The 21,925-nt window shown below is 31.9% G+C and overlaps 2 protein-coding genes across 2 annotated transcripts; both read right to left on the bottom strand.

Moving 5' to 3' along the window:
• Window positions 1–4,626: 4,626 nt before the first annotated feature.
• Window positions 4,627–9,477, bottom strand: LOC133821862 (2-oxoglutarate and iron-dependent oxygenase domain-containing protein CP2-like). Its single transcript, XM_062254024.1, has 9 exons — window positions 9,131–9,477; window positions 8,817–8,864; window positions 8,357–8,533; window positions 8,117–8,267; window positions 7,954–8,040; window positions 7,269–7,393; window positions 5,965–6,083; window positions 5,063–5,177; window positions 4,627–4,984 (listed from the first exon to the last, which is right to left on the bottom strand). Exons 1-9 carry the CDS (start codon window positions 9,422–9,424, stop codon window positions 4,949–4,951), a joined length of 1,152 nt encoding a protein of 383 aa, XP_062110008.1. The 5' UTR covers window positions 9,425–9,477; the 3' UTR covers window positions 4,627–4,948.
• Window positions 9,478–11,596: 2,119 nt separating this feature from the next.
• Window positions 11,597–20,789, bottom strand: LOC133821861 (protein PHYTOCHROME-DEPENDENT LATE-FLOWERING-like). Its single transcript, XM_062254023.1, has 12 exons — window positions 20,388–20,789; window positions 17,351–17,438; window positions 17,211–17,275; window positions 17,036–17,098; window positions 16,872–16,952; window positions 16,310–16,465; window positions 16,071–16,169; window positions 14,636–15,822; window positions 14,327–14,553; window positions 14,080–14,234; window positions 13,406–13,444; window positions 11,597–13,327 (listed from the first exon to the last, which is right to left on the bottom strand). The coding sequence occupies exons 1-12, from the start codon at window positions 20,502–20,504 to the stop codon at window positions 12,029–12,031; spliced, it is 3,576 nt and encodes a 1,191-aa protein (XP_062110007.1). The 5' UTR covers window positions 20,505–20,789; the 3' UTR covers window positions 11,597–12,028.
• Between the last annotated feature and the right edge of the window lie 1,136 nt (window positions 20,790–21,925).

Genomic DNA, 21,925 nt, shown 5'->3' with positions numbered 1-21,925 from the left:
GATCTAAAAAGAATAAATATAACTAACACAAAGAAGTGCTAATACTTTAAAACACACTTACATATATTTTAATATATTATATAAAGTAATTACAATTGAATATGTAAGCAGAAAAAAAAAGTATGATTGAGTTTTGACTGATTCCAGTGTAATGTTGATGAATTTTCTTGTTTAGTGAAACTCATGAATGTTGAACTTCAGTACATATCTATATACATATATAAATTTTGTATAATTAATTGTATAATTATTGTATTAAATATATTAAATGACATTTCAATATCAATGTATATAAATTACTTAGCAAAAGCCACACATAATGCATATTTGCTTAGTTTTAAAGTTGTAAACATTTTATATAATTTTAATAAAAGTCGGTTTATTATTTTTTTTAAATATATATAATAGAATGAATTATAGTTCTATAGTATATATAAATATTTATACCAATAATCTTTACATATATAATATCTAAACACAAAGTTGATATAAATATATATTTACATGGCTACATGACATATATATATAAAATACAATAATATTTAAAAAGAAATTAATAATAGAAATATAATAAAAATAGAAAATATCATAGTGCAGAGAGTAGTATATATGCATCAACTATTTTTAATTTATAATATATCTCGCAATGTCTTTTGGTGAATTTAATGAAGAAAAAAAGTTTCAATCACTTGATAAAAAAATCTATCATACAAATTTATAAGATAAAAAAAATGGTATGTATGCCTTTATTATTTTTAAATAAATATAATTTTAATTATTTAAATTAACATAAAATATCTTTAAAATATCATATTTTAATTAATTAATTAATTAATTTTTGTTAAGTTTATGTTTGTTCTAGTTTTTTAATTTGACAGTGACAATAAAATATTATATATTATATGTTTAATATAATATTAAGTTTAAGTTTAATTAAATTTTATTTAAGTTTAAAAGTGTACGGTTTTATTATTTTTAAATAATTATCATTGTAAAATATCTCAAAAATATCATATTTTAATTTGTTTAATTATTTATTTAAGTTTAAGTTATGTTTATAATCTACTATTAAATATAAGAATATTCCGTTAATGTTAACTGAAAAAAAAAACCATTAAAATTAATAATTTCTGTTATCTTCACACTTTTTATATAGAAGAGATATTTCATATAAACATACATAATCATCTAGATTTCCTTTCCACGGTTAAGATGATTGATCATAAAAATTAACTTTGTAATTCTAAAAAAAATTAGTTTTTCAAAGTTTCTTACCTAACTTGTGATTTTTTAAAATATAAATTTGGATTTGATGATAACATTATGTAGCTCGATAAGTAATTAAATTTATTAATCAATAGATTAATAGTATAAACTCGTTGTCCTTCACCAAAAAAAAATTGTCTTTATAGTTTATTTTAAAAATGGTTTATACATTTTTGGACCATGTATTTTGACAGATTTATTTTTGTACCTTGTATTTTATAAAATGGTTCAAATAGACCCCTAAACCCAATTTTAATGAAGAAAAAATTGAATATAACAACACAGTTATTAGGCAAAATGATTTTATTTTTGTTTTAAATTGTTAATTTGGTGAATTATTTGTAATTTTAACTCAAAAAACTTTGACCAAAATCGAGTTTAGAGTTCCATTTGAACCATTTTACAAAACATAGAGTCCAGAAAGTCATTTATCAAAACACATGGTTTAAACAGATAATTGAATAAAACACAAGGTCCAAAAAAGTATAAACTCTTTTAAAAAAACACTTGGATTATCTTCTCTCTTACCAACTAATTAATAAAGAACGGAGATCTTCCAAAAGATATTTAAGCTTTCTAATTACACTAATCAAGTAATTAGGATTAGGGACAACGTTTGCCTAATTCTTAGGTACAACAACCACTCTTTAAACAAATTAACAATAATTTTTCTTCTTAGTCACTTTGAAATCTCTAGAACTTGACTAATAATATATTAAGCTTATATACATATTTAATTGATACCCCATATTATAAAATTGCTTAAATGTCCTAAAATAGTATGATGTGCCTCCTTATAGAAATATTAGAATGTCCTAGAGAAAGTATGATGTAGCAAAATGGTCCCCACTTTTTATGTATTTATTTATTTACGGTTGATTTATTATTATGATAATTATTTATTTACAGTATTGGCTGCTATGGAACCAATAATACACATTAAAAATGAGTGAAGGTTCTTAGAAGAAGGGTCCAAATTGGAATTTGATTGATATATGATAATGATAATCACATTGAAAATGACTGAATATGACTAGATATTATGATCATGGTGTGTAAGTATTATGTATCATTTTTATTGGACCAAATAAACACAGCTTATTGAATCATTGACTTTGGTAGGTTTCAATAAGAAAAAGAAAGTTTTTAGTTTCACAAAATATCCCAATGAAGTGAAAGCATGGTGAAAATTGATTAGAAATTAGGTAATAAAGAAAAACTTGAAAACATTGCATCATAACATTAATAATAAAGTTGAATCACTATATAGCTGCTTTTTCTTTCTTTTGGTGAGTAGAATTTGTGTTAGAATTCAAATCACGATTATGATTCCTAAAGCAACTTAAAAACAATGATAACTTGTTATTTTTGCGCTTGATCGATTATGGAAAAGAAAAAAAGTAGTTGACAGGTTCATGCATGCACTTTTTACCTCTCAACTTTTTAATTTTTTCTTTCTCAAAAGAAAAAATACTATTTTGGCTCCTATATTTTTCCAGAATATGCGATCGGCCCATGTCTTTTGTTAAATGACAATTCAGACTCTGTGTTTTACAAAATGGATCAAAATTATACCCTAGACCCGATTTCGGTCAAAATATTTTCAATTATAAGATCAATTATCGGGTCATTAGTGATGCGATGGTTTCAGAGAAGCAAAAAAAGTGGTCGATGAGCTGAAAATGAAATATTATATTTGAATTTTTTTTTACCAAAATTGGGTATAAGGTACTATTTTGATGAATTCTGTAAAACACAAAATCAGAATTGTCATTTAACAAAATACAAAGGCCGATTGCATATTCGAAAAAAAAAACACAAAGGCTAAACTGGGATTTTCTCTTCTCAAAATGGGGACTTCATACAACACAAGAGAGATAATAATTTTTTGCTAACTTTAGATTTAGTGGACCTACCATGCACTAATCACCCTCTCACATTGAATAAAAGGTCTTCACAAGTGTGAAAAGTGTGATACATTCCAAAGAGAAATAATCCAAATAACATCACTAGGGCATTAATTGACAACCACACGCCCATGTCTCCCTTTACTTGCATGTGAAACTTTTGCAATTTTAAGAAACATTGACTAAATAATAAGAGTTCCACCTGTGTATTCATCCCCTACTACTACTACCACCACCACCACTACTTCTTACTAATATGTTTGACTAAATTGGAAAGTTTCAACCTCCTTCTATGATTGTAGTGGTTGTTGTGCCTATTTGGAGTCCCTAAATATCCCTTTGTCTAGAATTTGAAGTCTCGTAATGATCAATCTCTAATTACAATCTTAAAACTTATTTGAACTTGGGCTCGATTGAAGCTTACCTCTATAGGTTGATGTCTATTGTGCCTCAACTACACTTGGTGGTGGTGGTGGTACGAAGGATTGCCTTAGGCCACATGATCTCCTTTTTCTTTTGCCCAAAACGAATATAACTAAAATATTTTTCCTTTTTTAAAAAAAAAAAAAAAAAACCCTATTGCACTAAAGTCTCGACTCTCCAAAGAGCTTTTAAAACTTAATACACATAAAAGTGATTTTAAAAGTTATGACAACCACACCCTAAATATTGAAACTTGTAAATTTGAATAGGATGTTATCGAGGAGTTATCTATGCAAATACAACCAGATTTTTTCTTCTTTTTTGCTAAAAGTTATGCCAACCACATCATAAGTAGAAGTGGCTCGTGTTTGGACTGCAAAGGTCATGCAAACTTGTAAATTTGAATAGGATATTATCGGATTTAACAGACTGAATTTCTTGATTAAGTTTCTCGACTTATCTATGCAATTACAACCAGATTTTTCTTTGACCACGAATTTCACTACCAAAAGTCACATTTACATTAAATCTAAGCCAACCTTCCATCAAGAGAAATAGTCACTTCTTGGGAAAAACAGTTAAATCTTGACACAAATTACTTTATCCCTAATAAGCACTTTAGTTCCTCTTAGAGTCAAACCAAAGAGATTAAAGAGTTAGTAAATGAAAGCACTTAACCTACCCAAAGAGTAAGTGGAGTAGTTGGACCCAAAAAAAGGGGGTACAATGGGCAAAGCTCCACATAAAAGCTGGTCTTCCTAGTAAAGGTGAGCATCACAGAACACAGTGGGGGACCATTGTGTTTAAGAGCCGCATTTCCGAGCCCCAAATTCACATTGGTGAACATAACAATCTATGCAATCAAACAAGATCAAATCTGTGTTGGGTTGTGTTGGGTTTCCTAATATTACAATGCAATGAATGATGCTGAATTATTTATTTAATTATTAAAGAAAGATGTTGCAGACAATGTAGAAGATCACAGATAGATTCTCACTTGGGAAAAGCTGCATATTATATAAATATATAATTATAACAAGACTAAAAAGAATCATTATAGAAATGGAATCAAATATGAAAGATGTGTTGGTATTGGTTGTAGTTGGCTGATCATAAGCAAGACAGAAATACATTTACTTGAAAATGCTTATTTTACAGGGACATGGACCGGTGGTAGAGACATACAAAACCTGCCAACCTTCATGTACACTCCATAATTGAAAATTAGACCAATGTACTTCTAAACCCCAAAGCAGCAAAAAGAAGGGATAAAAAAGTTTTGCCAGGGAAAGAGGGAGAGAGATCTAGTAAATGTACAATTTCGCAAGCAAAACTTGCATGCAGAATCGAGATCAAGCAGTCGATTTTCCACTCCTCTTTAGTATTTCCTGTAGGAAATCAGACACCAAAAAATGTATATCAAACAGTGTAATGAAAACTCTCTAATTTCTCTTTATGTGCCATACCAGTTTGGTTTCTGTGATCGTCCGACGCTGCCTTTCTTTCTTCTGACGTGAGCACTCTCCACACCAGTTAGAACAAGAATCTTTTTGGTATTTCTTCAGCTCTCTGTAGCCCGAACTATAAAAATATTGCAGACAAAAATTAGTGAAACTTAAATAGTAAAGACATATTTAGTTTTACTCACTGCACACTACTTAGTCACTTTTTGTGGTATTCGGCTATTTCATTGTAAAATTTGTTTCAGAAAGCTTTATTCTGCTGTGGACTCTTTTCTTGCGTCATCTTGATAGGGCTCGCTCATAATGCATCTATTTCTTTTAAATTTTATATTCCTATCACAGTACACCATTTCAAGGAACTTTCAGTGTTCAGAAGACCTAAACTGTAGAAAGGATATAAAAATTTACTTCTTGGGATATTTAATCTAGGTAAGAAGGTTCAGAGTAAGTTTGGGGTTTCCATGTCAGAATTCACTTCTCTGACACATAGCTAATAAGAGAGGTAGGGACAGATGAGAGGCTTCCTGATAGAACTGATATTTTAGATTCTTCCGGATCTTATTAATGACTTTTGCACCTTTATTCGAACACTCCCTGTATATCTGTAAAGATTTATTTCATTTTGTATTATGTGCAATAACTTCAGCTCATTCCTGGCGTTATGCACCTTGCACGGTTGCCAGACATGGAAATTATAACAGTACTTATGCAATAACTCCAGTCAGTCACCTCAAGCGGTAACCATTTTCAACTGATAGCCAGAGAGCACGGGTAACCAAGTAACTTGTACTGCCAGCCTTCTTGTCAAAATAGATGAAGTATAAAATGAAGCTTTAGAAGGTCAGAGATCATAGCTTATAGACTATTTTGGGGAAAGGGTTCTAAAATGGGAGAAAGAAAGGCACCTTCTACACCATAAAATCAAGTTAATCCGATTCCCTGATGTTGTTGCTCTAGCACCATGTCGATGGCGACCCCGATGAAGAACTGCACGGCCAGGAACATGAGAATAATCGAAGCTTTCCTGTAAGAGAAAGGGAAAGAAAGGAACAGTGTCATGTCAAATGAATTTTTAAGAACTAATTAATAGCAATAAGCCGAAGACAGTATTAAGACAGTGCTGGTAAGATGAAGTTCTGGGCAGCAAATTGGAAAGGAGCTGATTAACTGGTATTGATTAGGGAAGATCAAAATCACAAAAACTCAGGATACCCACTATCCAGGAATTCGAAAGCCTGGATCTCCCTCAGCTGAGGCTCTTAGTGTTACCAAAATTCATAATATCTACTCTCTCTCTCCTCTTTACACTTTTATTCAGCATCCAAAAACAACCAAGACTCTAAACAGATCCCTATTCTGCTTAGTCACCTAGACTCCTCAGCACATAACACGTATAACACTCCAGCTAGCTAACTAATTAACTCCTCACAACACAATATACCTACTACTCACCCTGCTGAAGCAAAGCAAAGCAAAGCCAGATTGCACTGCTGCTTATTAATAATTGCAATCAGCTGAAACCAATGGCAGGAGGTGTCAGGACAATGTCCCCCATAATTTTTAATCTTTAGTATTAAAAGCATAGTATAGTAAATCATAAAAGATGACATTTCACATCATGATTCATCAACATAACAGGGAAAAATATCATCTTTTAATCAATTTATTTATTGCACTTCAACAAACAAACACATTAGTAATCTTCTGCTATCATTTTACTTTCCCATAAATTGGAGTAAAATCAAGCAAATTAGTTTCTAAGATTCAACTCTAATAAAATCAAAGGCCTTAAACTGCCCGGTATCATACCCACACAGATGCACATACACAAAGGACTGATCTCAGAGATTTGGTCTCTCTGATTTACTGTGGTTACTCACATCAAAAAACCAGATGAAACAATTTTTAGAAGCATAATTATTTAAAAAAACAATAACCCATATAGTTCTTGCAACTTTTATTCAGATATCAGCCAGTGAATTATACTTTCTAAATTTAGGATTTCTTTTTCTCGCCAACCCCAAAGAAAAGTCCGCTAACTCCAAGGTACCCTCAAAAACTTACAAACCACATCCCAATAGAGTGGCATATTTACAGTAAAATGCAAAGTAATTGAAGACTATGATCATTGCATACGGTAAACTAACATGGACGTGCAGCCTTGATTTAAAATTCATAAAAAGCATATTTTTCTAAAAAATAAATTTACCTCTGGTTGGGTCTCTGAGTTGACATGTTTATCACATCGGACACCTCGAAAAAACAATTCCCCTCCAGAAAATTGCTTACCCAAACAAACATTCAAGGTAACTTCAGAATCATCTACATGGAAGCCTGCAAATGTAAAGCTGTTAGATTTTCAAAAGGGAAAAGGCCATAACCTCAAAAGATATGTGTTGAAGCACAGACAGAATAGGAAAATAAAAAACAAAAATGAAGACGATTTGGAAATGAATTCAACATTGCAATAACATACAAAATTCACTAATTAAAGAACAGAAGAAAAAATCATATATTCTTGATCATCATATGTTATTTTAAGAACATGGACCAAGAAATCAAACAAAGGTTGATTGACACACCCCTCATTGAACAAAATAATAATAATAACAGCAACAAAAATAAGTATATAAAATTCCCTTCCACTACAAACTTTCTTAAACCATCAAAGAGGACATGTAGAGTTGAACTAAAAGTACTGACTTCAAATAGTAATTTGCATGTAAGACAATACATGACCATAAACACTCCTTAGCTAAAAATAATTATCTAATTATTTCTTTCAATTTCATCGCAAAATGGTTAAGTAAAATTTGAAATCACAACTACTCAAGAGACTGTCAGAAGTTTTTTTTTTTCCTAAAGGTAGCAAGTAGTAAGGAGGAAGGACCTACCAAGCTCAACATCCCTGTCCATTCCATATTCGACAACAAAACCATGATGCGAGTCCAATGATGATCCACCAACATCAGAGAAGAAAACTACCAAAAGAAGAAATAAGAAATAAAACATCCATTAAAAAGTACTACAGCCCAGTAATCAATGAAGATATAGTACCTCTAGACATAGGTCGTATGAACTCATCCATTAGCTTATCAAGCATGGACTCCATTCCGAAGTCATCAAGGACAGCACCATATTTGTTCATTGTGTTTGGCCGCATGATTCTGAACTTAGTGTCATGAACCCATCTTTCAAAATTTTCCACCTAAGCAATTAGAACCTGATAAGAAAATATAAACTAATATATAAGGGGAAAATAAAATACAAGGAAGAAGAAATTAATAAAGATGATACCTCAGAAAACAATAGTTCACAAAAACGCGGTTGAAGCATCTCAAATATATACACTCCCTGAGACGGTTCAGTCATCATTCTTCTTAAACTCTCCTCTGTATTTTCACTAATTGCTCTAAGAAAAGAAGGTACAAAGAAGTTTTCAGCATGCATTGTATATAGCTCCCGGTGTAGAGGCTACAAAAAGAAGGAAACATTATAACGTAAGATACATATGGAAAGATAATATGGAAGCAATTAATGTTTACATGCTATGTATAAAGGAAAGGAAAGACCGAAAAATATTATCTTCCTAAAGTCTAATATAATTATCCAAAGAAAAATGGAATTCAACTTCTTCTTAGTGGTAACATGAAATTCATGAATGCAAATCATAACACTGCCAATATTCCAAGCTATAATTACGAACCCAAATCCAATTCAAGAATTCACCACAAAGTCTATAGCCATAACAACATACCTGATAATTTGATATTATCCTCTGCCTGTATTCTCTATGCCTTTGAACCTGTTAATTGAACAGAGAGTTTAATCATTCAAAAAGACTGATCCGAAAACACAATCGGTCACTCAGGAGAAAAATCTTGAACCAACAAACAAAAGCTGAGTCGAATTTCTCAAGTCCGGTCACTATTCGGCTATAAAACAATGCACATTATACATTAAACAAGATTCCACCTCATGATCATACACTCATTTCATTTTCTCAGTATCCAAACAGAAAAAAAGAAAAAAAAATACAGGAGCAGGAATGAACGAGGGAATTCTACATACACGAATACGTTCGCCCTCAGGCGAGTACCGAAGCAAGATACTCTTCATGTACTGGAGCTTGGAGTCACGGGAGGCACGGAGCATGGACTGAGGCAGATACTGCTCGAGCGAGCTGAAGAGGAAGGGGCTAAACTCCAGCTGCTGCAGGTCCTCGTAACTGTCCGGCTTGTGATCTCTGCTGGGGTTCACCCTCAGCCTGTCGGTTGTGTGGCCGGAAACGACGCCGTTCCCATTGGCGGTGAACGGAGCTTGAACGCTTTGCCTTCTCTCGCCCAGAGAACCATCTCCGGACATGGCTCTAGAATCAACCTTTTGATTTCTGTTAGAATTAGGGTTTGATTGAAGAGAGTGGTTTTGGTTTAGGTTGGGTTAGTAGTGGCAGTGGAGATGTCGAGCTGGATCTTTATTGGGGTCCAGTGCTGACGTGGAAGATTTTGATTGGTTTGAGTTCGACCCTAACCTTTCTTACGTGGCAGGTTGAGATGGTCGGTTATTCTGAACTTGAGCACTTTTAGGATATATTTTATCACTATATTTATTTATTTCTTTGTTTAAGATAGATTTGCTCCTACATTATATAAATAAATATTTACTATATTTAAATATTATTATAAATTTTGTATGAGTAAGGTCAATATTTTTTTTTACTACAAATAATGAATCTTAGTTTGAGACCATTGATATTAATTAACTAAAAAAAAAATTATCATTATTTATGAACATGTGTACTGAAAAAGGACATCAATATTTAACAAAATTAAAAAATGATTTGGTTAATTAATATTAAAAACTATTCAATAGTGTTTTTAAGTTAATTTTGCTATTTATTTCATCTTTTCAAAATAAATATTGAATTTTTCTTTTAAGTTTAAATCAATGCTAGGAAAGAACTCGTAATAGTTTTCGTACAATCTCGCTAGTTTATATATATAAAGTATTTAATAAATTTGCGACGAAATTTAGTAACTACTTTAAAAGGATGTACTTAAATCAATAAATAATTTTTTTGCGGAGAAAGTTCGCAAGTTGTCGTTTTTTTTCTTTTGCGGCAAAACTCACATTTTACGCCAATTTGTTGTAAGAAAAATCAGTAATAGGTAAATTATGACTTTTACCGCTTAAAAAACCACTTAATGATTTAAATACAACATTTCAACGTACTTGCATATTTTTATTGCCAAAAATTATACTTGGTGACTTACTCTACTAAGTAGGGTGCATTGAAGACGGATTAAGGTAACGTTTGGTTTGGTGGAATGGAATGGAATGATAATGGCAATAGGAATTTGAATAGTAATTAAAATTGATTACTATGTTTGGTTTGTTGTTTGAATGAATATTGAAATCATAATTATTTTATTTTATTTGGCGTGAAAATGGAATGAAATAAGTGATAAATTGATAAAAATATCCTCACTTCAATTATCTTATTTATATTTTTTAAAATATTCAAAATTTGAGTAATTTAGAAAGAAATTTATGATTTAAATTCAAAATAAATATTTTAGATAATTTTTTTAAAAAAATTATTACTTAATTTATAATAGACTAAAATAATAATAATAATAATACTTTTGAATATATCAACAACATGATAGTCTTAAATTAATTAAAGTGATTTTAAATAATAATAATAATATTAGTAGTAGTAGCAATAGTAATAGTAGCTTGTCTAAGAAATATCAAGTAATTTTTGTAATTTATTAATTTGAGAAGAAAAAAGAAATGGCAAAATTGTCATTACGGTAGTTATTTGTATTATTATTATTTAAAAATAAACTTCCATTTTCCATTGGTTCACCAAATATAGGTATCTCCATTCCTATGAAATTAATTTCAAAGTGTAAAAGTCCAAACCAAACATAGGAGTGACAATCCCCTATTCAATTCCAACTTCCATATTCTAAAAAGGGGAAACAAATGATGGAAATTGCTATGGATTGACAATTCCTTGGCCTACAAAAATAATCTTTCCATATATGAATATATAGATTGGTGACAAAAATTGAAAATTATTTTTCAAATGATTAAAATAACTAATAAAATTAATATTTTTATTTATTTAAAGCATTTTTAAACCCTGTGTTTTTGCTCATTACTTGTTTGGACCCTGTGTTTTGATAAATTATTTTTGGGACTCTGTATTTTCTAAAATAGTTCAAATAGACCCCTAAACCTAATTTTGATCAAAGTTTTTTGAATTAAAATCACAAATAATTCATCAAACTATCAACTCAAAACAAAATATAGTCATTCTGCCTAAGAACTGTGTTGTTATATTCAAATTTTTGTTCATCAAAATCAGGTTTAAGGATCTATTTGAACCATTTTACAAAACATAGGGTCCAAAAAATAATTTATCAAAACACAAGGTCCAAACAAGTAATGAGGCAAAACACAGGGTCTAAAAATGTATAAACCCTTATCTTAAACAATACAAATTACTACTTCTTTCTTTCCTTTTTATTATACCAAACAATCAAACAAATCTAAGGCAAGATTGAATTTATCCTCCTCCTCCATTTTTCCATTTGTCCTTGCATTGCATTAACTCAGACCTTTTTGCTCATTTGTATGAAACTCAGTAACTAAAACTATTACAAAATAGGAAATTTGAGTTTTTCATGACTACTTACATTACAATTTCTATAGTTTCATATTCCCCAACTACTGTCCTGGGTGCAGAAAACCCTTGCTTTAAAAACAGAAAAAACATTTACAGACCAAACTAGCTTTTTAAGCTACCAAGCACTGCATGTAAAACACTGCTACATGAAACAGACACAAAAACAGAGCAGCTTTTTCTTTCAAATGTGTTTACAAAATGCTATTGCTTCTAACAAAATCTAATTATTGGTTGGTATCATCACCTCTTTGTCCACCAAAAAAAGTTCTACTTTATATGTTACTTCCTCCCATAGCCCCATGCATCTTCCGACCCCTCTCCACTCTTCCACGAGGCAATTTAGTATTCTTCTTTCTCATCACTTCCGGAACTGGTTCAGGTTTCTGTTGTCGTTGTTGGGTGGTTTGTGGCGGTCGAGCGAACTGTTGTGAGTTAAGTGCACTTGAAGATGAACCTCCTTGCTGACCAAAGTTGATGGATTCTAGACTACCTTGGTTGGTTTGTAGCAATTGAGCAAACTGTTGTACTTGCTGACCAAAGTTGACAGATTCTAGACTGCGTTGGTTGGTTTGTAGAAATTGAGACAACTGTTGTGAGTTTAGTCCACTTGAATATGAACCTACTAGCTGACCAAAGTTAGTATCTGGACTAAGTTGACTCGGAGATGAACCTATTTGTTGCTGGGCCAAGCAGATTGATTCTAGATTCTCAATCAGCAATCTCCTTTCTTGTTGCTGCAGCATGGACAGTCGCTGCAACTGCTTTGCTTGCTGATGCATATGGCTTAAGATCGGTTGTGTTTCTTCAACTTTTGGACTTGGACTGCTTCTGGGCACCAAAATATCATTTCTATAGCTTGGAACTCCACCTTCCAAACCACTCCATTGACCATCCGCTGCTCTTCGATTCGAGGAAAGTGCAGAGAAATAATCCGGAGTTGAAGCGAGACGATGCTTACTGTCATTTAAACCCAACGAGCTGCTGCAAGGCAAACCACCTCCATATATCTTACTACTGGAAGCCATGGGATTTGTAACATTACCAAAGGAGCAAAAGCTAAAATTTCTATCCCTCTGGATTCCATTTGTAGGAGCTAGCTGAAGTGTACCTAAGCAACCTGCAGTCGTAGCAGGCACTCCCAACACTGCCTTCCTCTGCATAAGTAGCTCTTGATGTCTCTGTCTTTCTTGTATCTGATGTTGTAACTGGGCACGTTTGATAATCATCTCTTGTATCTGTAAAGTCATGGAAGTGAATTGTGCAGTGAACTCAAGGTCCAGTTTGGGTAATGTAATCTGTGGAGATGACCGTACATTTTTGGTGGGACGCAACTGACCCTCTGGAAAATTTTGCTTTGACAGTAATTGGCTGGAATTATGCTGTGACATGCTTGCAGTCATGGCATTGGGATTGGATTTGGGATTGGGATTGGGATTGGACTTGGGCTTGCAAGGTGGCTCGAATGTTCCAGATGGTTGTTTGACAGCACTATTGCATTGTTGTCTGCCTTCGGTCTCGGGATAATTGGGTACTACTCGGTCATAAGCAAGACTGTAACCTTCATGGGACATCTATAGAAAGATAAAAATCAGAAAATGGACCAAAACCAAAAACTATTTAACAAGAAATCCCCAGTGCAGTGGACTTACCAGACAACTGAACTGAGAAATAAAGCGCTCTGCAGAATGCTGTAAAAAATGAAAATTCTAAAATGTCAAAACCTATGCCAAATTAATTAATTGATTATACAACAGCTGTACTAAATAGAATATAGAATCAACCAGAAGAACTTGATTGCAAAAGTGCTCTACTCAAAACAAGAACAGGTAAAGTCCTGTGCAATAGGCTTCCAGTATTATAAGAAATAAAATGGACAATTTTTTTCTCTCTAATTTTCAATAATCGTTTAGGGAACAGCAACAAAAATAATATAAAGTGTAATAATTGGAAAATCATTGCCAACTATTGGATCTCTATCAATAAGCATAACGAACCTTTAACATCAAATGTAATGAACAATATCGAATAATCTTTCTTCCAAAGGATTAGAGTAATGGAAAAAGTAGCAAACTTAGACAGGCTAAGAGTAAGAGAAATATCATAGTCAAGCAACCAAACGAAAAAAAATAGGAAAGAATTGACTCTAAGATCAGTAAGGCCCATAGAGACACTATTCCCCAAAACACCAAAAAGGAAAGAAGAGCCAATATGCTAGTAAAGCAAAACTATAAATAAATTATAAAGGAATAAATTAAGTAAAATACATAAAGGGGCTGAAACATAAAGAAAAAACAAAAGCTTGTGACCACTAAGTACAACTTACAGCACTAGGAAAGGATGGTAAGGGAGACAGAACAATGGGAGCAGTCTCATATTTACTTCCATATAGAACATTTGCTTCCACTGTGATTTTGTTAAACTCCTGTGCAAGCTCTAATCTGACATGAACCTCTCCACCGTAAAAACGGATCCCATTTCCTTATGGTGCAAAGCTACAGTTAGGTAAAGAACTAAAGATGGTAGCAATCAAGGAGGCATATTAAAAAAGGAAAAGATAATTAAATCAGCACCTTGAAAGACAGCAGATTGTTCACGTACAAACATCAATATTCTAGCATAAGACACATTACTAGTACCCATGGAGAGTTGAGACAAAGAAACTTGATCCCCTCTCGTAGCTTCTGAATTTCTACTATCATCACACTTTGAGAGGTGGAAAGCAACCATTTCAGTTGCATGAAAATTTTCTTTATTTACTAGCTGTTGATCCAACTTGGGCTTCTTAATTAATTTGCACCTGCATACATTGGAAAGCCAAGTCATGTATCACGACTGGAAAGGTAACAAAATTATACCAGTGACTTGAATTGTGATAGTACCTCTGAGTCACTTCTTTAATTTTTGACAACCTCTCAAGGATAATATTATCCTCGATTTCTAAAGTATGAGATAAAGGGTTAATCCCCACTGAGATACGATTTGCATTGGCTATGTTAACATTATTTCTGTTAGCATTTGGGTCGAACAAGTTTATACTGAAGTTATTATCAGGTGTTCCTTTCCTTTTTAAAGGAGTAAATGCCTCTGTTGCCCAAGACTCAACATTTTGAGAATTTCTTGGTGTGCTTCCATCATATATCAACTGAAGGTTCTCCAATACTTTCCTTCTACTTGAATTTTTTTCTTTTTTACCATGCTTATCAATCACCTGCACAATGGGCTTCTTCAATGAATTCTCAATCCGGTAATTTTTCTTTAATGAATTCAATGATTGTTGATCTTGAAATTGGAGACCATCAGATAAGTTGACTCTCCTATCCTTCATATTCGCAAAATCTAATCTGGGAAGGCAGGTGTCCACAGGTTCTTGCTTCACAGTAGAAGTAGCTGATCCAACCTCTGGATTCAAGATGCCTCCACTACTTAAAGCCAAACAATTTTTAATTAACTGTGAGGGGCACACTTTATCTTGAAATCTCGCAGGAAGAATGTTTTCAGCATCAATTTTCTGATGCATTACAGCATTCTGCCACGGTAGCTGAGGTGTAGCACTGGTTATAATGGATTTGCCCAGAAACTGCTGGTAAGAGAAATCCACAGGCTCTTCCTTTGGTTTCTTGAGAAGAGGTTCTTGAATTGCTTGATTCTGAGATACTTCATTAACATTGAGATTCGATGAGGTCAGTTTTGTTTTATCAATAGTTCGCTTCATTGAACTTCTTTTAGACAGAGAAGAATTAGATGTACTAAGATTGACCAAAGTAGATGGAACTCTTGTCTTCCCCAATTGAAAGTTTTGATGCGATGTCAAAGGATACAATTGTGACTTCGTTTTTCCTAAGATGTTGTGTTGAGTATAACGAATTGGAGTTGGAATATCTTTCTTTGCCAACACAACTCCTCTGTCTTGATGCACAAGACCACATAGATAGTTGGAATTCTGGCAGGCAGAATTGTCTGGCGTACGAGTAACATGACACAAGTCATCAGTGGAAATCTGGTTGGTAGTAGCTGCTGCATTACACTGCTTACTCTTTTTCCAGCTCCATGAGATGTCCAAGTTGATCTAACAAATGACAAAGCAGGCTGTAAATGAGAAGACTGTTCGATCTCCGAATTTGGAAATTTCAATTAAACTTTGTCCAGGTTTCTATGTTGACGAAAAAAAATTCTCAATACATTTACAAGTGCTGCAATGCCATCAAAATTAATCCTCTGTAATTTCTTCTCATAACCAGCAATTGCAAAATGAACTAGACATAATTACTCTGAGAGTGACTATCCAGAGATCCCATAAAGGTATATGGGACATACCTTCTTTGTCAGGGTTTCTCCATGTTGAATTCCCATCAATGGTTGTGGATTCAGACAAAGATTAGGTTGCAAAGCTTTGACAATGCGGGATTCAACTTCCTGAGCAAGGGATGAGCATAAATAAAGATTAGGACTACTGTAGTTGTGAAAACTAAAGACATTGCTCATTGTTTTTCCATTTTACTTATATTTATTTATTTTTGGCTCAAAGAGATAGCTCATTGTTAATGCTTACTGACCAAAAGGTCATTGTAGGTCCAGGAGTCATCTGATATTGACATGATATCCTTGACAACATTCTCCATGCACATTTGTAATATCACTCTGTAAACAATAGGGGACTTTTGAATAGAACTACCTCCTTTGTGAAGCAAACAATTGCGATAATCATGAATCTGCAATGACATCATCTTTTTTTGTTAATGTAATTTTATAAACCAATGCAAATATTTCACAAAGTTAAATGTTTTATGCTTGGTTTTTGTTCTTTCTGTTTTTATTTGAGCTTGTTTGTATGCTTTTGTGAGTTTGAGATTACTCATCCTTATCCCTCATCTACCATCTACTTCTTGTATTTTGTCCACTAATAAAAAGTTTGTTTCTTATCAAAAATAAAAAAATAAATAAAATGTTACAGTAATTTAAACTACATTAAAGAAAACCATTTCTGAATAGTTTTATACTCGGATAGGCCATAAGCCATGTACATAAAGAAAGCAAATTTTGTAATTATAACATTCAATTTTAAAAACAGTCAGCCAGTAATACGAAATCATCATACAGAATGGTAATAAGCCTCACCTCACATAGAACACATCCATTGAAATACTTGCAGGGCAAGTCACCAAATATATCTCCAGGCAACCAACCATATTCAATTGCCTAAAAAAGACGAATAGAAATGAAAATAACTTCAAATATCTCCAACCAACTTTTTTTAGTAGTGCCTTAAATCACAGACTTACAGAGAAAAGTGTTTTCGTCGATCTGTTGTAAGGATACAACTGCTCCGGTGCAATTTTGAATGACTGCAACAGCATGGAGGAACAAAACAAAGAATCATTGAAAGGAGTTATAAATGACAAATTTTGAAATAATTAAATGGAATTTTGAAAAAAATTCTACTGTGCCACCACTAACCTCATTAACTTTTCCAAGAGAAAACCCATTTGGAAATAGATTCAATAAAAAGGATACCTCGATATCTGCAAAAACCACATTGTCAAATGAACCACTTCTAAGCACATCAAGTGTTCTACAAAGAAAGTGTGATTGATTACCATCTGAAGCTGAGTGTGGTAAAGTATTTTTAGCTACACCACTTGAAAGATCAGAAAACTTATTGCGAACTTCAGAAAAGTTCCCCTGCTGCAAAGTGCATGAGCATTGAGAAGCACGTAACTCATTTATGAATAAATTTTTTGTTACAACCATTTTTGAGTATGTTTCCAACAGAAAATACAAAAAGAAATTTGTCAAATACAATTAAAAAAATTGACTCTGTTCAGCTATACGCTAGAGAGCAAAAGCTCAATAAAATGCTTTAATGTAAATCATCACAAGTGCATTTTGAAAGTATTTGAAATCAATGACGGATCAACATTACAATTTTATCAACTACTACATTCTTTTTTTTTTTTTTTGAGATAAAATAAATTTATATAGAGATAAGAAACAAAATGCCCAAAATTACACAAAAAGTGCACAAAGCACACAGAAGCATAACAATAATTGTCAATACGGTTGAAAAAAACCAAAAGATAACATGCAATTAGAATCTAAATTTCTTCAAAACATATCCAATTTGACTGTAGATGCCTAGAACGCTCTGGATACCCATCATAAAAGAAAAAAATCACTATGATAGAAAAAAATTCTACACAGAAATCACTATAGATACACTAAGTAAAATTTTCGGGAAGACAAAAAATCTTAGCAAAATTAGCTCTCCACAAAAGAGCATTATTACAATAAAAAATACATAAAACAAAAACTACCATCATTCCAATAAAATAACTAAAACCCCCACAGTTGAGATCCACGGTAAACAATACACAAACCACCACGAAAAGATACACCACTGTTGATCAACAACACTAAATCCATAGATACATTTATTTAAAAACTATTACAAGAAAAAGCACAAGAAATGAAATGAAAAGGAGACTCCTCCTCCCCCACTAAATCAGTTTCACATCATTAACTTGAATCTAGATTTAGACTCATTGATGATGTTATCCCCATAAATCTAGAACTAGATCATCTACTGCATGCACTTATTGAATTACAATAATTTTTTAAAAAATGCTCATTTCACATAATATGACATATTATAAAAATGACAAAAAGTGATACTCCGCTTTTAAAGAGAAGAAATGATTGTTACATTTAAAAAAAAAATCAGTATTACATTTCTTTCTTCCTCTTTTAATCATTCATCTTAGCTTAAGATTTCAACAAAACTATAACCCTTACCATAATTTGTTTCCCAGACTGAATTGCTAGCTAGTTTTCAATTAAACTACAAGTATAAACAAATTATGCATTAAGTCAATAAAAATGGATCGGCTATGTTCAATATTAATTAAGCTTAAGACTATTTCTGCCCGAGTTGATATAAAGGTTTGTTTTTTGGTACTATATATTAAATGTAAAGATCAATTCTAAAGTTTATCATTTAGACCATTTCAAAAAAAAAAAAAGTTGATCATTTATGAGCAAAAAAAATTGCTAAAGATATTCTACTGCCACTTGTCTAAAAAAAAGTGCTATTTAAAAGAGTGATCTGTGCATCTTCTACAGGAAACAAAATACATCAGCAAAAAAGCATGATTCTTCCAGAGAACATTCTTTTTATTTGCATAATTATCAAATATGCATAGTCAATTAAGAGATAAAAATTTATCAATCTTTTTTCAAAATAATAATAATAGTTAATAAAAAAATCCTCTTATCTCTGTTATCTTAAACTACTTTAATTAATCAATTACTAACATCTAAAGTTTATTTGATTATTCAATCCTAACTATTGATCCATAATAATGAGCCAAAGAGTTAGATATTCTAGACTTTCTTCCATAACCTATTTCTCAGTACTAATACTTCAATATCATACAATATCTAGAGTAAATTTATTTGGGAAAGACTCAATTTACTTATTATTTATACTGAAATATTAAATTTATCATCACATCTTAGAATCTTAATTACTGAATATTCAAGTTTATTTATGTTATTTTATTATTAATTAATTTATATTTATGTTATTCTTAATACATAAAAGCTCCTCCTCATCAAACATTATAAATCTGCAATGCACTAAACTTCTAACTTAAAGACTAAAGCTAACTTTAAATTAATTCATATTAAAGTAAGTACTGTTACTTACAATATGATCATTTAATTTCTAATATAATTTATGTGTCACGTCTTTGATCCATAAAATTCAATCTTCGATGTAGACAAACCAAGCCTTGATAACTCCCATTTGGATATTGGAAATGTAATTGTCGAGCAACTTTTTAAACCATTTGCTCCATCTATCTCCTAATTGGTACACTCATATGAACTATTGAGTAATTCAATAAAAAAAAAACTCAACTTCACGGCTTAAACTAAAAAAAAATAATACTAAACACATTCAAAATTGGGGACTTTGAAAGTAATTTTTTAGTGTTTGAATACATTGTTTCTTCCAATCTTTAACACAATACATAATAAAGGTTGAATTTTGCTCCTGAAACTGAAACTGAAACTCCCACCTAGCCAAATCTGTAAGAAAATATTCTTGGGACCATTGAAACTGACATATTTTAAGAACCAAACAGACACGGTAAGACACAACCCACTAACTAAAAGACAGCGGTTTTTAAAGCATACCCAGATTCAGTTTAATAAATGGTTATCCCACGTCCTCAATATACAGTAAAACAAAAACATAAAACCCTAAACAATAAAGTTCACATTTTCAAACAATTTTCAAGCCAAGTCAACAATCACAAAAATCTGATTAAGACTCTCAAAGAAAAGCCGATGATAATTTTCATTCTTCTGTCAAATTCAGAGTCAGGACAGCAAATTCTTGGACCCAAATAAACCATTAGATGATAAAATCCAAAACAAACAAAAATGGTGAAAAACCCTCCCCAAAGTACCATCATCCACCTCTACACTCGCTTCTATACTCAAACAAACAGAAGAGAAAACCCCAATTCCATCAACAAAACAAACCCATCACCCAAGTAAAAGAAAAATCACGATCATCAATCAAACAGTAGAAGACAAAAATCAAAACCAAACGCAGAAGCATAAACATACCTGATTAACACTCGACTGAGAGTGAGGCGAACCATTTCCGTCGTCCTCATCCTCAATCTGAACCAACTTCGGCTTATACCTGGTACCCATTTTCGCCACCTTAAAAGAAATCCCCATTTCTCTACTTTTTTTCTCAGATTACAAAAAATAATTCGATCAAAGATTACTTTTCAACTATTCTTCTCTCCGAGTGAGAAGGAACAAGGGTTGTTTAGCCCTAGACCCTACTCTGGGAGCGAAAGAAGACTAGTTTGAATGAAATAGTAGCGTGTTTCTGGGTCTGTAGAAGGAATATATGTGTGAGTGTATATATATATAAGTTTGTCAACTTAGCCATGAAGCATTACCACGTACAGCAAATCCAAATTTTCCCTCTGTTCCCATTTTGCCCCTGGTTTCTGTGCCTATTCACGATTTTGGTACTGCTTTAATGTCTTTTACCCTTTATGGAAATTTTGGATTTTTTTTTTTTTGGGTGGAAAAGGAAGGAATTGGGACTGTTTTTGGCCCTTTGTTTATTATTGCATGAGTGAAATTTGTTGGGCTCTTATTGTATATGGAAGATTTAGTGTCTTATTTAACTCAATATTATATAATTTGGTAGTTGACATTTTAAATAAATGATCAAATTAAATTGTTTTTTTTAAATAAAAAAAAAATTGGGTTCAATGTATGAAGAATGTAACGATTGCTTGAGAGTTAATGTTTTCTCAAAAAAAAATTATAAAAATAATAGGTTTGGATTTACCGTAAATAAATAGTGTTTTGATTTATTCTATAATGTGTTTGGAAATGTAACCATGTAATTATTATGTTATGTAACTATTGGGTAGTAATTACACTATAATTTCAAATACAAGGTATGTTTTGATATCAATTGGTAATTAATTATGAATTTATTGTCATGTTTCACAACTCAGTAAAAATAATATTATGTGATAAATACTATTTAAAATTGATAGTATTTAGGAGTGTTTTGAAAGTCACTATGTTGGAATTGAGTATAATTTTGAGTAATTATTCGAATTGGTGTGTTTGTCTGACCATGTCATTACACTTTAATTATGTAATTTGAAGTAATTGATGGGTCATAATTATACTATCTAATTATCATAGTCCCCCATGAGAATTTGGCGTAATTACACTGTGTAATTACTTAAATACTATTAATTTTAAATAGGATTTGTTACATAATATCATTTTTATACACAATTACTAACTATTTTGTCAAACATGACATTAGAAATTAATAAGTAATTACCACTTGACATCCAAACACACTTTGAATTTTAAATAATAGTGTAATTACTATGATATGTTATTAATACCCTAGTAATTACACAGTTACTTCCAAACATGCCCAGTAATTACACCCAATACTTATGGGGCTATGAAAATTTGAGAGAATAATTGAGACCCCTCAATTACATGGTCAGACAAACACGCCAAATCGAGTAATTACTCTGAATTACATTCAATTCCAATTACAACATGACTTTCCAAATGCACCGTAACATCATAATCGTAGTTGGTAATGT

This window comes from Humulus lupulus, chromosome 3 (genome assembly GCF_963169125.1).
Source record: "Humulus lupulus chromosome 3, drHumLupu1.1, whole genome shotgun sequence".
NCBI classification, from domain to species: Eukaryota; Viridiplantae; Streptophyta; class Magnoliopsida; order Rosales; family Cannabaceae; genus Humulus; species Humulus lupulus.
Note: the sequence above shows the minus strand (reverse complement) of the source record. Positions and strands in the feature narration are given on the sequence as shown.

What these genes read in the sequence shown, in the direction of transcription:
- LOC133821861 (XM_062254023.1), bottom strand. Translation starts at nt 20,504, where the DNA reads ATGGGGATTTCTTTTAAGGTGGCGAAAATGGGTACCAGGTATAAGCCG. An exon ending in GGACCTACAATGACCTTTTG is followed by an intron (nt 16,170 to 16,309) that starts GTCAGTAAGCAT and finishes TCCCTTGCTCAG; the next exon opens with GAAGTTGAATCCCGCATTGT. An exon ending in ACAATCTGCTGTCTTTCAAG is followed by an intron (nt 14,235 to 14,326) that starts GTGCTGATTTAA and finishes TTGCACCATAAG; the next exon opens with GAAATGGGATCCGTTTTTAC.
- LOC133821862 (XM_062254024.1), bottom strand. Translation starts at nt 9,424, where the DNA reads ATGTCCGGAGATGGTTCTCTGGGCGAGAGAAGGCAAAGCGTTCAAGCT. An exon ending in CTGAGGGCGAACGTATTCGT is followed by an intron (nt 8,865 to 9,130) that starts GTATGTAGAATT and finishes TTCAATTAACAG; the next exon opens with GTTCAAAGGCATAGAGAATA. An exon ending in TTGATTTTATGGTGTAGAAG is followed by an intron (nt 5,178 to 5,964) that starts GTGCCTTTCTTT and finishes ATATTTTTATAG; the next exon opens with TTCGGGCTACAGAGAGCTGA.